General features: G+C 36.7%; 1 protein-coding gene across 2 annotated transcripts in view; it reads left to right on the forward strand.

Moving 5' to 3' along the window:
- Nucleotides 1–14,879, forward strand: part of LOC108879433 (uncharacterized) — a 26,674-nt gene extending 11,795 nt beyond the window's left edge. Inside the window, exons 5-8 of one of the 2 annotated variants that reach the window (XM_051076976.1) lie at nt 13,827–13,948; nt 14,117–14,306; nt 14,384–14,469; nt 14,664–14,879. In XM_051076976.1, the coding sequence (XP_050932933.1) occupies nt 13,827–13,948; nt 14,117–14,306; nt 14,384–14,469; nt 14,664–14,792 (527 nt within the window). In that variant the 3' untranslated portion in view covers nt 14,793–14,879. The remainder of the gene's footprint in view (nt 1–13,826; nt 13,949–14,116; nt 14,307–14,383; nt 14,470–14,663) is intronic. The other variant, XM_051076974.1, reaches the window with a different exon arrangement.
- The last annotated feature ends 370 nt before the right edge of the window (nt 14,880–15,249 follow it).

Below are 15,249 nucleotides of genomic sequence, written 5' to 3' on the forward strand. Positions count from 1 at the left end.
AAAATGTCATAGTATAGTAAGGCATCAAAAAATGGTGGAAAAATGTCTTAGTATAGTGAGGGGTCAAAAATGGTCAAAAAATGTCATAGTATAGTAAGGTGTCAAAAATCATCAAAAAATGTCATAGTACAGTAAGGTGTCAAAAATCATCAAAAAATGTCATAGTATAGTGAGGGGTCAAAAATGGTCAAAAAGTGTCACAGTATAGTAAGGCATCAAAAATATTCAAAAAATGTCATAGTATAGTAAGGCATCAAAAATCATCAAAAAATGTCATAGTATAGTGAGGGGTCAAAAATGGTCAAAATGTCATAGTATAGTAAGGCATCAAAAATGGTGGAAAAATGTCGTAGTATAGTGAGGGGTGAAAAATGATCAAAAAGTGTCACAGTATAGTAAGGCATCAAAAATCATCAAAAAATGTCATAGTACAGTAAGGTGTCAAAAATATTCAAAAAATGTCATAGTATAGTAAGGTGTCAAAAATAATCAAAAAATGTCATAGTACAGTAAGGTGTCAAAAATAATCAAAAAATGTCGTAGTATAGTGAGGGGTCAAAAATGGTCAAAATGTCATAGTATAGTAAGGCATCAAAAATGGTGGAAAAATGTCGTAGTATAGTGAGGGGTGAAAAATGATCAAAAACTGTCATAGTATAGTAAGGCATCAAAAATCATCAAAAAATGTCATAGTATAGTGAGGGGTGAAAAATGGTCAAAAAATGTCATAGTATAGTAAGGCATCAAAAATGGTCATAAAATGTCACAGTATAGTGAGGGGTGAAAAATGGTCAAAAAATGTCATAGTATAGTAAGGCATCAAAATCATCAAAAAATGTCATAGTATAGTGAGGGGTCAAAAATGGTCAAAAAGTGTCACAGTATAGTAAGGCATCAAAAATCATCAAAAAATGTCATAGTATAGTGAGGGGTCAAAAATGGTCAAAATGTCATAGTATAGCATCAAAAATGGTGAAAAAATGTTGTAGTATAGTGAGGGGTGAAAAATGATCAAAAAGTGTCACAGTATAGTAAGGCATCAAAAATCATCAAAAAATGTCATAGTACAGTAAGGTGTCAAAAATAATCAAAAAATGTCGTAGTATAGTGAGGGGTCAAAAATGGTCAAAATGTCATAGTATAGTAAGGCATCAAAAATGGTGGAAAAATGTCGTAGTATAGTGAGGGGTGAAAAATCATCAAAAAATGTCATAGTACAGTAAGGTGTCAAAAATAATCAAAAAATGTCATAGTATAGTGAGGGGTGAAAAATGGTCAAAAAATGTCATAGTATAGTAAGGCATCAAAAATGGTCATAAAATGTCACAGTATAGTAAGGCATCAAAAATCATCAAAAAATGTCATAGTATAGTGAGGGGTCAAAAATGGTCAAAAAGTGTCACAGTATAGTAAGGCATCAAAAATCATCAAAAAATGTCATAGTATAGTGAGGGGTCAAAAATGGTCAAAATGTCATAGTATAGTAAGGCATCAAAAATGGTGGAAAAATGTCGTAGTATAGTGAGGGGTGAAAAATGATCAAAAAGTGTCACAGTATAGTAAGGCATCAAAAATCATCAAAAAATGTCATAGTACAGTAAGGTGTCAAAAATATTCAAAAAATGTCATAGTATAGTAAGGCATCAAAAATGGTGAAAAAATGTCTTAGTATAGTGAGGGGTGAAAAATGGTCAAAAAATGTCATAGTATAGTAAGGCATCAAAAATGGTCATAAAATGTCACAGTATAGTAAGGCATCAAAAATCATCAAAAAATGTCATAGTATAGTGAGGGGTCAAAAATGGTCAAAATGTCATAGTATAGTAAGGCATCAAAAATGGTGGAAAAATGTCGTAGTATAGTGAGGGGTGAAAAATGATCAAAAAGTGTCACAGTATAGTAAGGCATCAAAAATCATCAAAAAATGTCATAGTACAGTAAGGTGTCAAAAATATTCAAAAAATGTCATAGTATAGTAAGGCATCAAAAATGGTGAAAAAATGTCTTAGTATAGTGAGGGGTGAAAAATGGTCAAAAAATGTCATAGTATAGTAAGGCATCAAAAATGGTCATAAAATGTCACAGTATAGTAAGGCATCAAAAATCATCAAAAAATGTCATAGTACAGTAAGGTGTCAAAAATATTCAAAAAATGTCATAGTATAGTAAGGCATCAAAAATGGTGAAAAAATGTCTTAGTATAGTGAGGGGTGAAAAATGGTCAAAAAATGTCATAGTATAGTAAGGCATCAAAAATGGTCATAAAATGTCACAGTATAGTAAGGCATCAAAAATCATCAAAAAATGTCATAGTATAGTGAGGGGTCAAAAATGGTCAAAATGTCATAGTATAGCATCAAAAATGGTGAAAAAATGTCGTAGTATAGTGAGGGGTGAAAAATGATCAAAAAGTGTCACAGTATAGTAAGGCATCAAAAATAATCAAAAAATGTCATAGTACAGTAAGGTGTCAAAAATAATCAAAAAATGTCGTAGTATAGTGAGGGGTCAAAAATGGTCAAAATGTCATAGTATAGTAAGGCATCAAAAATGGTGGAAAAATGTCGTAGTATAGTGAGGGGTCAAAAATGATCAAAAAGTGTCATAGTATAGTAAGGCATCAAAAATCATCAAAAAATGTCATAGTACAGTAAGGTGTCAAAAATCATCAAAAAATGTCATAGTATAGTAAGGCGTCAAAAACCATCAGGCATCAAAAATGGTGAAAAAATGTCATAGTACAGTAAGGGGTGAAAAATGGTCAAAAAGTGTCACAGTATAGTAAGGCATCAAAAATCATCAAAAAATGTCATAGTACAGTAAGGTGTCAAAAATAATCAAAAAATGTCATAGTATAGTGAGGGGTCAAAAATGGTCAAAATGTCATAGTATAGTAAGGCATCAAAAATGGTCAAAAAATGTCACAGTATAGTAAGGCATCAAAAATCATCAAAAAATGTCATAGTACAGTAAGGTGTCAAAAATAATTAAAAAAATGTCATAGTATAGTGAGGGGTGAAAAATGTCTTAGTATAGTAAGGGGTGAAAAATGGCCAAAAAATGTCATAGTATAGTGAGGGGTGAAAAATGATCAAAAAATGTCATAGTATAGTAAGGCGTCAAAAACCATCAGGCATCAAAAATGGTGAAAAAATGTTGTAGTACAGTAAGGGGTGAAAAATGGTCCAAAAAAATGTCGTAGTATAGTGAGGGGTGAAAAACCATCAAAAAATTACATAAGAATAGTGAGGGGTGAAAAACGGTCAAAAAATGTCATAGTATAGTGAGGGGTGAAAAATGGTCAAAAAATGTCATAGTATAGTGAGGGGTGAAAAATGGTCAAAAAATGTCATAGTATAGTGAGGGGTGAAAAATGGTCAAAAAATGTCACAGTATAGTAAGGCATCAAAAATCATCAAAAAATGTCATAGTACAGTAAGGTATCAAAAATCATCAAAAAATATCATAGTATAGTGAGGGGTGAAAAATGGTCAAAAAATGTCATAGTATAGTGAGGCATCAAAAATCATCAAAAAATGTCATAGCATAGTAAGGCAAGAAATTTGGTCAAAAAATGTCATAAATGGCATAGTATAGTAAGGCATCAAAAATGATCAAAAAAATGTCACCATATACTAAGGTGTTAGAAATGGTCAAAAACTGTTATAGTATAGTAAGGTATAAAAATTGGTCAAAAAATGTCATAATAATGAACGGGTTAGCGTTAGGTCACTGTCAGAAAATGTCATACTGTCTCTGTAAGAGGTCAATTTTAGTATTACAAGAAACAAAAGCAATTAAATGTTCTTAAACATGTTCAGAGAGTTTTTAGTAAGCATATCCTCATATGTGGTCATCGCTACATTAAATGTGCTTTGCAGCTTAACTTTTGAGTTTGTCTATTTTCAAATTAATTTCACAAAAATTGTTTTGCAATACAGAAATGCCAACTATTCTCTATTTGCAGCTTGCAATTAAGATGTGTGACGGAGGCTTAAAGCTTAATAACTAACTAGGTAACTAACCCTAACCTCTGGCTGCAAGTGGCTAAAATCTGTAACCCTAACCTCTGACTGCTTGTTGCTAAAATCTATAACCCTAACCCTAACCCTAATCTGTAGCTGGAAGTGGCTAAAATCTGTAACCCTAACCCTAACCTCTAGCTGGAAGTGGCTAAAATCTGTAACCCTAACCCTAACCTCTAGCTGGAAGTGGCTAAAATCTGTAACCCTAACCCTAACCTCTGACTGCTTGTTGCTAAAATCTATAACCCTAACCCTAACCTCTGGCTCCAAGTGACTAAAATCTATAACCTTAACCCTAACCCTAACCTCTAGCTGGAAGTGGCTAAAATCTGTAACCCTAACCTCTGGCTGCAAGTGGCTAAAATCTGTAACCCTAACCCTAACCTCTGGCTGCTTGTTGCTAAAATCTATAACCCTAACCCTAACCCTACCCTAACCCATAGCTGGAAGTGGCTAAAATCTGTAACCCTAACCCTAACCTCTGGCTACAAGTGACCTGTGGCTAAAAATATTCAATTTCATACAATATTAAGCAGACTGGCAAAATATTCAGTGTTCAGAAGTATTTATTTGAGATAAATCTTTATTTACTCACAGCAGGGAAATTCAGTGTTGCAGCAGAAAAAATAGGAGAAGGCGTGATATAAACAAGAAAATATAATGATATGTAAAAATTATACACAAAATGAACAGTATAAACAGGACTATGTACACAATAATGTATGAAATCGCAAAACACCAACATGAAATGTCAAACACAAAATCTAGCCTAAGCCACAAACTACAACATTAAGAAAAGGCATGGAGTGTGTGAATATGTGTGTCTGTGGAAAACAAAGGTAAGATGGCTGCTTTAAGATCATATGTCATAGTACAGGCAGACGTCAAAAAGCGTCAAAAAATGGCACAGTATACATAAGGCATCAATAATGGGCAATAAATATCATAGTATAATATGGTGTCAAAAACCATTAAAAAAATGTCATAGTATTGAGAAAACCCTCAAATAATATAGTATATTAAGGTGTCAAAAACCATTAAAAATGTCATAGTAGTATGACATCAAAAATGATAAAAAAATATAGTATAAGGCGTCAGAAATGGTGAAAAAATGTCATAGTAAAAGTATTCTTCCACCACAGATGGTCACATAAAAAAATCAGTATTTCACATTGCAACCTTCTTCCTATTAACACATATTTAAAATGTCTTTGTTTTGTGTTGTTTTCAAAGGAATTTTCATTTAGGTAAATAAGTGTAGAACTGATTGTTATAGCGAAGATATTTTTAAAATCACCCTCTGACCAATAGTTAAGAACCACATTAATTAACAACTCACTCCAATATTTTATTTATAATTGATATTGTATTGTTAATTACTTTTACATTACTTCTATTAATACATTAACATTATTACATAAACATTATTTTAAATTGCAGATTATTTCTATTGTTACATGTTTCTGATGTACTGAATACTGAACATAAACAATTTACTGTGCATGCTCTGTGTTGGACAGCTGATGTAAACCTGTTTGTGTTATCTAGAGGCCTCTGTCCTGGTCTTCTTCATTGTATGAAGACACTCTGCGTGCATTGTCGTGTATAATGTCTCCGTGATTGAGGACTACGACTCTGATAATGTCTCTGAGATTTTAGACAGTGTCTGTCTGATCATCGGCAATGTTTCCCTGAACACAGATGATGTCTTCAAATTGGGGAACTCCGTCGCTACCGACTTACGTCCATGTCTCTGTAAATCATAGGCAATGTCTCTGATCATGGACAATGTCTCCCTCGTCTTTGATAAGGTCTCTGCGATTGTGGACAAAGCCTCCCTCATCCTCAACAACGTCTCTCCGATCATGGACCATGTCTCGGCAATCATGGACAACGTTTTGTTGATTGTCAATGATGTCGTGGACGAACTGGTAACACCTGGAGACAATCACAGAGAAACATACAAAGGAAAATAATCAGTACGGTACTATCTGTTCCTCATCAATAGTTTAACCATGAAAACACAGGAAAATATTCAACATTACAGCTGAACCACAACACTGCAAATGGGCCGCCCTGCAAAGACAATAGTAGGGAGAACACTGGGCTTAATTTTGTATTACTTTTTATTCGCACGTGCGCTCCTTAATACATTTTACAGTTTGCATGGATGCAAGTGAAATGGTTGCACTGTCAAGCCTTCATCACCTCCTGAAGAACCACCAACAACAACTATTTGGGAAAAAGTAAGATGATTATTAATTGTGTGTCTATCAACCAATCACTGAAGCAATCATGTATGTTACCGTGAACTGCACAACAAAAATAAACACTATCAGTTAAATCCATTTCTGAATGCAGGATTTTAACTTGTGTTGTATGTGTTATGTACAAGAAAACTTAAGATATTTTTCAATCCCATTTTGATTGATCATTAACAATATAAATCCAAGACCCAAAATATAGCATTTGCGGGTTCTAATGTGACTGATATTGTTTGGTGAGGAGATGATTAGAGCTACAGCCAATTTGTCCACAGACAAAACATTGATAACTATTCTGATACATATTTTTTTAAACCAAGAATGTCAAGTATTTGCTTGGAGGCAGAAAGAGAAGGGGAAGGAAACAGAAAGAGAGAAAGTGTGAGAATTAGAGAGAAAAAGAGCAAGGGAGAGAGACAGAGAGCTGATGTTTAAATTCTTTGTTTTCTTTGAACTGCGCGTTCATGAATAATATAAATAAACTAACAATGAGTGAAGTCTTTTTGTGACAAATCAAACTATTCAGACTTCATCAATTACTGAAGACACATCATTTAATGTCAGTGCTCTGTGTTGGCAGTTGATGTAGAGCTGTTTGTGAATTACCTGCAGGCCACTGACCTGGTCTCAAAGAACTTCTTTGTACGAAGACTCTGCATGCGATTTTTGCACGTCTCTGCGAGTCATGGACAATGTCTCCCTCATGCATGTTTCTGCTATCATGGATGTCATCTCTGTGATTGTGGACGACGTCTCAGCCATCACGGATGATGTCGTGGGTGAAGTGGTGACGCCTGGAGGGAATCAAAGAGAAACATAGAAAGAACAATGATCAATACACTACTACCTATGCTTAACCATGAAAACACAGATAAATGTTCTGGCTCAGCTGTAATGTTGTATATTTAACAAAGATTTGAGGAGTGTCTCAGAAAATTGGCTGTTTAATGTCACATATGACAAGAAAAAAGCATCACATCTTTAAGAATCAATAACAATAAATATTTGGGAAACATTAACTTGCATGATTATCTTAAATTTCTATGATAATTGTCAACTAATCTCTGGGAGAATCATGTATATTACTGTGAATTGTGTAATAAAAACTTTCTCTTCAGTAAAATTTTATAAGAAACATAGAAAGAACAATGATCAATACACTACTACCTATGCTTAACCATGAAAACACAGATAAATGTTCTGGCTCAGCTGTAATGTTGTATATTTAACAAAGATTTGAGGAGTGTCTCAGAAAATTGGCTGTTTAATGTCACATATGACAAGAAAAAAGCATCACATCTTTAAGAATCAATAACAATAAATATTTGGGAAACATTAACTTGCATGATTATCTTAAATTTCTATGATAATTGTCAACTAATCTCTGGGAGAATCATGTATATTACTGTGAATTGTGTAATAAAAACTTTCTCTTCAGTAAAATTTTATAAGGAGTATTTTAACTTGTGGAATTTGTAATTATACTTAAGTCCACAGGCAGAAAACTGACAACTAATTTGCGTTTTAAAATTATTATATCTAGTACTATTTTCTGGCAATTTATAGACATGATCAATCAGATATTATTATATTCAATATCAGACTCATTAAATACCAAGGATTTAAACAATAACACTTACTAGATTTAAATAACACTTACTAACATTAGTAATTCAGCTAATCAACACATTTTTTCATACTGGATAAATCTTTAGGACACATACGTGTTTGGTTTGTAAGAGGCAAAAAAAAAAAACAAAAAAACAAAACTGAGTCACAAAGCGATCACAACAAAATGTTTAACTACCAAACTGAAACACAAAATGACCACAAAGACACATTAAATGGCCTGAGGCCTGTACCACGAAACGAGGTTACTGGCTTATCAGGGTAACTTCAGGAGTAACTTAGTGACGTCAGGTGTAACTTCCTGGTTAACCTGTACTACGAAAGGTGGATAGGTTTTACCCGGGGTCTGCTGCCATGGTAATTTACACTGCGTCTCTAAACTGCTCCGAGCAGTGTATGTTCGTGGTTAACTTGGTGTTACCGGTGTTACTTATACCTAAGTACCGCCCCACAGGTGGAGCAACCAATCAATACTGGCACAATGACTGAGAGATGCTGACTCTGCAGGACAGGGGTTGTCTAAAGACTGTCAGTCCCCCCCACGCCCGAACCCCACCCAAAAAAAAAAAAAAAAAAAAAAAAAAAAAAAAAAAAAAAAGTAGTGGATGGTAGCAGTATGTGGACCAAATAAATGGTGTTTTTTAATGCTCTGTATTTTCCATTTTTAATTTCAGTTACTTCATTTGTATTTTTTCAAGTGGCAGAATTTAGCGTCATTAGTGTTGCATATTATCGATTTGAAGAATAATTTAAATGGGGGTAATTGTAGACTACAGACCAAAACATGCAGTATTAATGATGGGAAATATGAATGTGTAGCACTTTATAGGATGTTTCTATTTCATCCAGGTTCAGATTTCCACTGAGGCTGAAATACTGTTAACATGAAGTTCATACTGAACATAACAGCATTAATAACAGCATTCATACATATGTATATATGTAGTATACAAGTAGTATACACAGAGTATACAAGTATCTTAAAATCTATCACATATTTTCCGTGTCCTTGCATCTCATATTACAGATAAAGAACCCAGGGAATATGTGACAAGTCTCCCTGTCTTTGTTGGCAGCCGCAGTTTTACATTTTGTCGTTAGTCTCTTTAAATTACTCACAAACTGACAGAATTAACGTGCGCTCTTCATCTGAGAGATACTGTGCACGCCCGTTTTATGCAAACGCACCAACTCTGATTAAGTTAACACCGACTCAAGTTACCGACATCTGAACTACCGTCATAGTACCGTTTAACACAGATCGAGGCAGTCAGGATTTGTCAGTCCCGACTTTCCTTAATAACCCCGAGTTAAATCAGAGGAGGTTAAACTCCCTTCGTAGTACAGGCCTCAGGTAGACACAAAGACACAATACATGCAAAACAACCCCAAAGAAGCTGACCATGGGTAGATATAAAAAACAGCCAGCAACAGACACAACACGACGCAGTACCGCCACAAATGGACACAAAATTATCCGATTGACGTAATAATCTCCCATAAAATGGCCATGCTGGAGCACAAAAACACTTTAGCCATAGCAAGCAAAAACGACGACAAAAGGCGCCATTTAAAGATAAGGCTGATGCTAACGCTCGCCACTAATGGTAATGCTAACACCCAGATTTACAGTTTATCAAGAGCCCATCATGAAATCATTCATGCATGTTAGGTGCCCACAACTCATGTTAGGGACGCCTCGGTCACAGAAACACAAAAACACTCTGACCCACGCAATATAAACGACTGATAATAGAATTAAATGATATAATCACATGGTAATGCTAATGCTAACGCTCGCTTCTAATGCTAAAACTCTCTAATAACATTAATGCTAACGCTAGCCGCTGTTTGCCTTACCTTCGTGCCGCAGGTGTGTTCAGCGTCCAGTCTTACTCGTGTTCGACAAAAAGCAGCTCCAGAGTTTGTTTAAGCATCCAGACCTCTTCCTAAAGGACGTTTTTCACAGTACTGACAAACAGATGCACGAAAAAAAACTTGGTTTAAATCTATTTCCCGACTTCCCCTCTGCGCTCCTCCCAGTAGGGCGTGGCCAATGACAGCATAGGTTAGCTAACATTAGCAAGGAAAATGCTTGATTGGCCGGCCGATTCTGGTCCGCCTAGCAACCGCCTCTGATTGGTCTTAAAAAACAAGACCATACGTGACAGACTGTACCGTCTATGGTAAAGACGGGTGCGTGCGCCAGATGCATCATCAGTGCACGAAAGCTGAAAGTATTTGTGGCTGTTTCCTGACATGAGCCACCTGTAATTTGTAAAAGCCAAGCTAATGAGCATGCTCCTGTAACATATATACTGTGATTAGTTACAGCAGCCTTATTGCTCCTGATAGTTGTTTTAAGGGTCTGAGACATACGTTTTTACTCAGTTTATTGAACAGTCCTTTGCTGTTCTTCAGGTGGAGGTACTGCAGATTATATATGACCATCGTGATATCCTACATGATGAGGATGTACCACACTGAGACAATTAGAGCCTTGAAGAAGTAAATAAATGTGAACGGATGACAGGTTTAATGAATTTAAGTCACCATAGACTGTATATAAAAATATAAGACACTGCACAGATCACAAAAACTCTACTTACTAATGCTTAAAAAATTAAAATACCCCAAAGAAAACTGTTCTGAAAAATCACCCACAGTGTCATATCAGTTAATCCTTACAAGGCTAATATCTTAATAAAAAATACCTTCAAGAACAAAAGCTGCCAATTGACTGATAGATGCAATACTAAACCACAAGATCAAAATCTATTGTGTGAAAATGAAGGCTCTGCTTTGAGTCATTTATTCAGTTTTACCTTTAATTTAACACATCACACAGTGCTCAGGCGCATCCAGTTGAGAAACTACATGTTATGGTGTTAATTGTTAAAATCTGGATGAGGGATCTTTTATGTTATTTTATTTTTCATCTTTATTATTCAGTTTTAGCCCCAAGGGATTGCCACCTTATCATGGTCACAGGGTCCATGTGCCTCACTGACCCTAGGAGCTATTCCAGCAGCAGTTTAGTCTTCAGGTGGGACACCCAAGCTGGACAGGTTGTAAGGCCTGACAGAGTGCAATCCACTTCTCCAGGTTGAGGGTTAGATACATAGCTAATAACCCAATTCCATAGAGAAAAAAATGCCCTCCACAAAATGTGTGTAAAATAATCCCCCAGAAACTGCTGCTGTAGCATGATGTAGAACTGGCCATGCTTTAGAACGAGTTCTGGTTTGTGTGCTGTCTTGTTAAATGTTACAATTGAATAGTTTTATGTGTCCACTCCTTACGTTAGGCCTGGTAATAGGACACCATGGCATGCATTTGTTTCTCTGCAGGAGCAGCAACAGTATCAACATCATCATGTTCCACAGCACAGAGGTTTCCATGGTGAGGCATTGTAGCATTTTTCACCTGCTTCAGAGGAAGATGGCTGGCTTAACCAAAGAGTTACAGTAACATAAGGACAACGCCGGTGGAATCCAACATGACTGCAGAGGTGAAAACACTGATTCCAGCCTGTCCTGTTGAGTACCTCGTGTTTACCAACATCCCATTTCTGGACAAGAACAATCCAGATGTATATTCAACCCATTTCAAGGAGGACTTCCAGCCTTGTTCTTCCAAGAAAGTAGAACCTGTTCCTCTAGCCATCACAGCCCAGGTGGACCACAGAGACTTGAGGCACATTAAGGAATACCTGTCAGAGGCGACAGCTTCCTACCACCGTCACCCACTGCCACAGGTAACCCGCACGCCACGATGGGCTGAGCTTTGCACCAACTTTAAGATGCAAACAGACCCTAGGGAGGCAGCTTCCAGCTTCCTCACAACCCAGTCCCAGAAATTCCAGCCCCATCCCTTCCAGGCGCCTCCCACCCCCTTCAGACTAACAGAGGCCATCAAGAAGATCGAGCAGGAGGAAACATTTCCAGAAAGCACCAACAAAGCTACCTTCACTCTACACCATGGTTCTCCTGTTATAAAGCCCACAGTTAAACATCTAGGTAAGTGACAACATCATTAATTTTAACCAGATTCTTTTACTGCATTTGAGCAAAACTATAAACTCATATTAGATTATGACTTCAGCAGTAAGCCATATATGATTGACATGAACATTCATTAAATTTGGTTGGGAATTAACTTTAACTAACATTTCTAAAAACAGTCAGGATTACAACATCATTGCCTTGTAATGAATAACAGTGAAGGAATCTGTGTGAAGGTGTATCTCTGAATCCTGCAGAAAGTACTGTGTAATAAGATTTAAATATTAAAAAGGATGTGTTTCTCTGTAGAGGAAGGCTTTCCCACAATAAAAGGGGATGGGTGCCACCGCAACATCATCTCCCAGTACAAAGACAGCTTCAAGGGAGCCTGGAGCCAAGCTGCTCAACTTATGGACAAGGTAACACAGCAGCAGCAGCAGCTTTTGGTCATTATTATTTCAACTGAACACTACATGGCTGAAATATTTAATTAAAACATGGATAACTCTGAGCTTAAGTATTGCACCAGAAAGTCCAAATACACCAAACAGTGGTGAAACGTAACAATATTTCATCAACATGATCAACATATAAATTATCATCATTTTTTACAGATTCAACAACAGTATATAGAATAGGAAGATTGAGCTCACCCTAGATTATCTACAACACTGAAATGCCTCTCATTATTCTCTGATAAATTAATTGATAATAATCTAACATTGACAACAGCCTATGAGCTGCAGAGAGTACTTTTATGATGTGATACTTAAAGTATATTTAGCAGATACTTGTGTAATTTTACTCTACAGTACACTTTTGAATACAGGACAGGTTTACGTCTGATGGTGTACTGTTAGATTTAGGAACAACCCTAAACTGGTTAGTTAATATGTTTTTTTAAAAAAACTAGGACAGTTCTTAGCTACTCAGCAGTTGCAGAGAAGCCATTTTCTCACTATACAGATACACTATGACCTGGAGTACCAGCACAATCAGCTTTAAGTAGACACAACAGTGGCAAGGGTGCTGACCTTTTTTAAGGCGCTTTCCATGAAATGAGTGTTATCAGCACAAGACCATGACTGTCATTGTTTTTATGATGCCTTTCTTCAAGCCCTCGTCAGTGTCTATGGGTGATCCTGTGAAGATTGTAGAACGAGAGACAACCCACGCTGCGTCATTCAGCCGACCCACTCCCTGCAGGTCTGCAGCTTTTCTGCCTCACTGACAAACACTTCCAACACGTGACTTGGTGTACATTCTACACACAGAGATGTCAAACAACAGAGAAAACTGTGGCTGTAGGACCAGGTGTTTCCATTCAGATCTCTTTTAAGGATGTGGATCTGTCTTGGTTGTCAAATTGACATTATATTGACTCAAAGGTCTCAAAAATCTAAATATACTTGTCACAAAGCTCACATTATCTGGTATTGAAATTATCCCCATACAAGTGCAATAAAAGTGAATATCTGTGTTTTTGATACAGTCAACCTGTGGCGAAACACCGTTTGAAGCTCAACCTTGGAAATTTCTCTAAGGCCCCATGGTCGTCCACATCCAAAGAAGCTTTTTGTTATCACAAGATTGGTGAGTGTTTTCTGCAAGCTATTAGTAAGTGAAGTAGCTGCTTAGGGATTTCAAACAACAGAAGGCCTCAAAATGGGTCTCTATTTTTACATAATCCAATTCATCTATCCTTTCTACTGCTTATTTTTGAGGAAACTATATTGAGCTCACAGTTTCTAGATGACTTAGACTCTACATCACTGTACAATTCACAGTCTGTGTACTGGGATTTGCCTTTATCTTACTTTGATCCCAAACCAATCAGAACAATCAAAGCATTACTCTATTATTTTAATGTCTATCTGGATGAGTCTGCTTGTTTTATTCCCCAGGAGATCCAGTTGTTCTGACAAGGGGGACCCAACAGTACAGTTCCTTTCCCAAGGGGGACACTGATATGAGTCGCAACAAAGAGAGGATGTCAGTCACCACCACCAGAATCTCCTTCTCTGAAGTGAGATAAGAGACCTTCTACTTAGTTAATTTTTGTAATATGTATAAATTACAATAAAAGTGACCTTTGAACACATTTTCCAATAGAGTGTAGAGCCGATTTTGATTAAGTTTATATTAAGTTTCATCAAGTCATTTTCGATCATGCTGACTGTGTTCTTCTCGATAGCTCAACCACACAGAGCGTCCAGTGTATGCCCCTGGGCCTGAACTGATGACCAAAAGCAACGTACAGTTCAGCCCACACTGTCTGTTGGGCCAGTACTACACGACCACGACCAAAGAACACTACGGCAAACAGGAGGGAGAGCGAGCCAGACCAGCCATCCAGCTACCATGCAAGCTACTGAGTGGATCAGGTGATGGATTGGTCCCTGTTTGTGTGTTTAAAGGGAGGTACATGTAGGTATTAAAGTGTGTTTAATCTGTCTGGCAGAACCGGCGCTGACCCTCAGCACCTCCAAGGCTCACTTCCTCCCTTTCAAGGCCCGCAAACAGACACCTTGTCTGTCACAGCAGAGGGTGAGAGATCAGGAGATACACTCAAAAACAATGGTTAAATTCTCCACTTTCTGTAACAAGTTTAATAGTGTCATAACAACAGCAATAATACTTAGCAGAAATGCTGGTAATAGCATTTGATTCTCTTTCTCCATTCTCATTTTTTCTCTCTGTAATATTATATAATGATGACTACATTGTTTGTTGCTGTCTAGAGCCACATCAGGTTTCCAGTGGCCGAACAGCACTTCCGCACCACTCACAGTGAAGCATACACAGCCAAACCTTTAACCCTGCAGCACCCTGCCAACAGTCAGTACTTGTCTCATTTTGTCATGAAGTGACTGAGAATCACAACTTGGCCACCGGCTCGTTCATGGCCAGCTCGTAATAAAAGATAAAAAGTCAAATCAAAAAATGTTTTCCCTGATTTTGTAGTTTCAGTTTCTAAAAATGCTGCAGAGACCTTTTGTGAATCAGCAGCAATGACAGAAGACTTCGTATAGCACATGACATGGGCACCTACAGTATGTACAGTAGCTGTACAGACAGAACACTGACAAATTATGCAGCCTGTTTCTGAAGGTCAGACATTAGTTATTGCTACAAAGACCAGGTTCTGTTCAAAGGGCACCTGTTTTGAATTTTATATTCAAATATACTGTTCTCTCACTGTATCATTTTCAAATTATGCAAATGAATCATAGTATTGGCTATATTCAGCTTCTCTGTGTAACTTACAGGGCCTCTAGATCCCATTATCAGCTGAGAATTAATTCCTTTATGACTGAGTGAGTAAAA

Source organism: Lates calcarifer, linkage group LG17, assembly GCF_001640805.2.
Source record: "Lates calcarifer isolate ASB-BC8 linkage group LG17, TLL_Latcal_v3, whole genome shotgun sequence".
In the NCBI taxonomy this organism is placed as follows: Eukaryota; Metazoa; Chordata; class Actinopteri; family Centropomidae; genus Lates; species Lates calcarifer.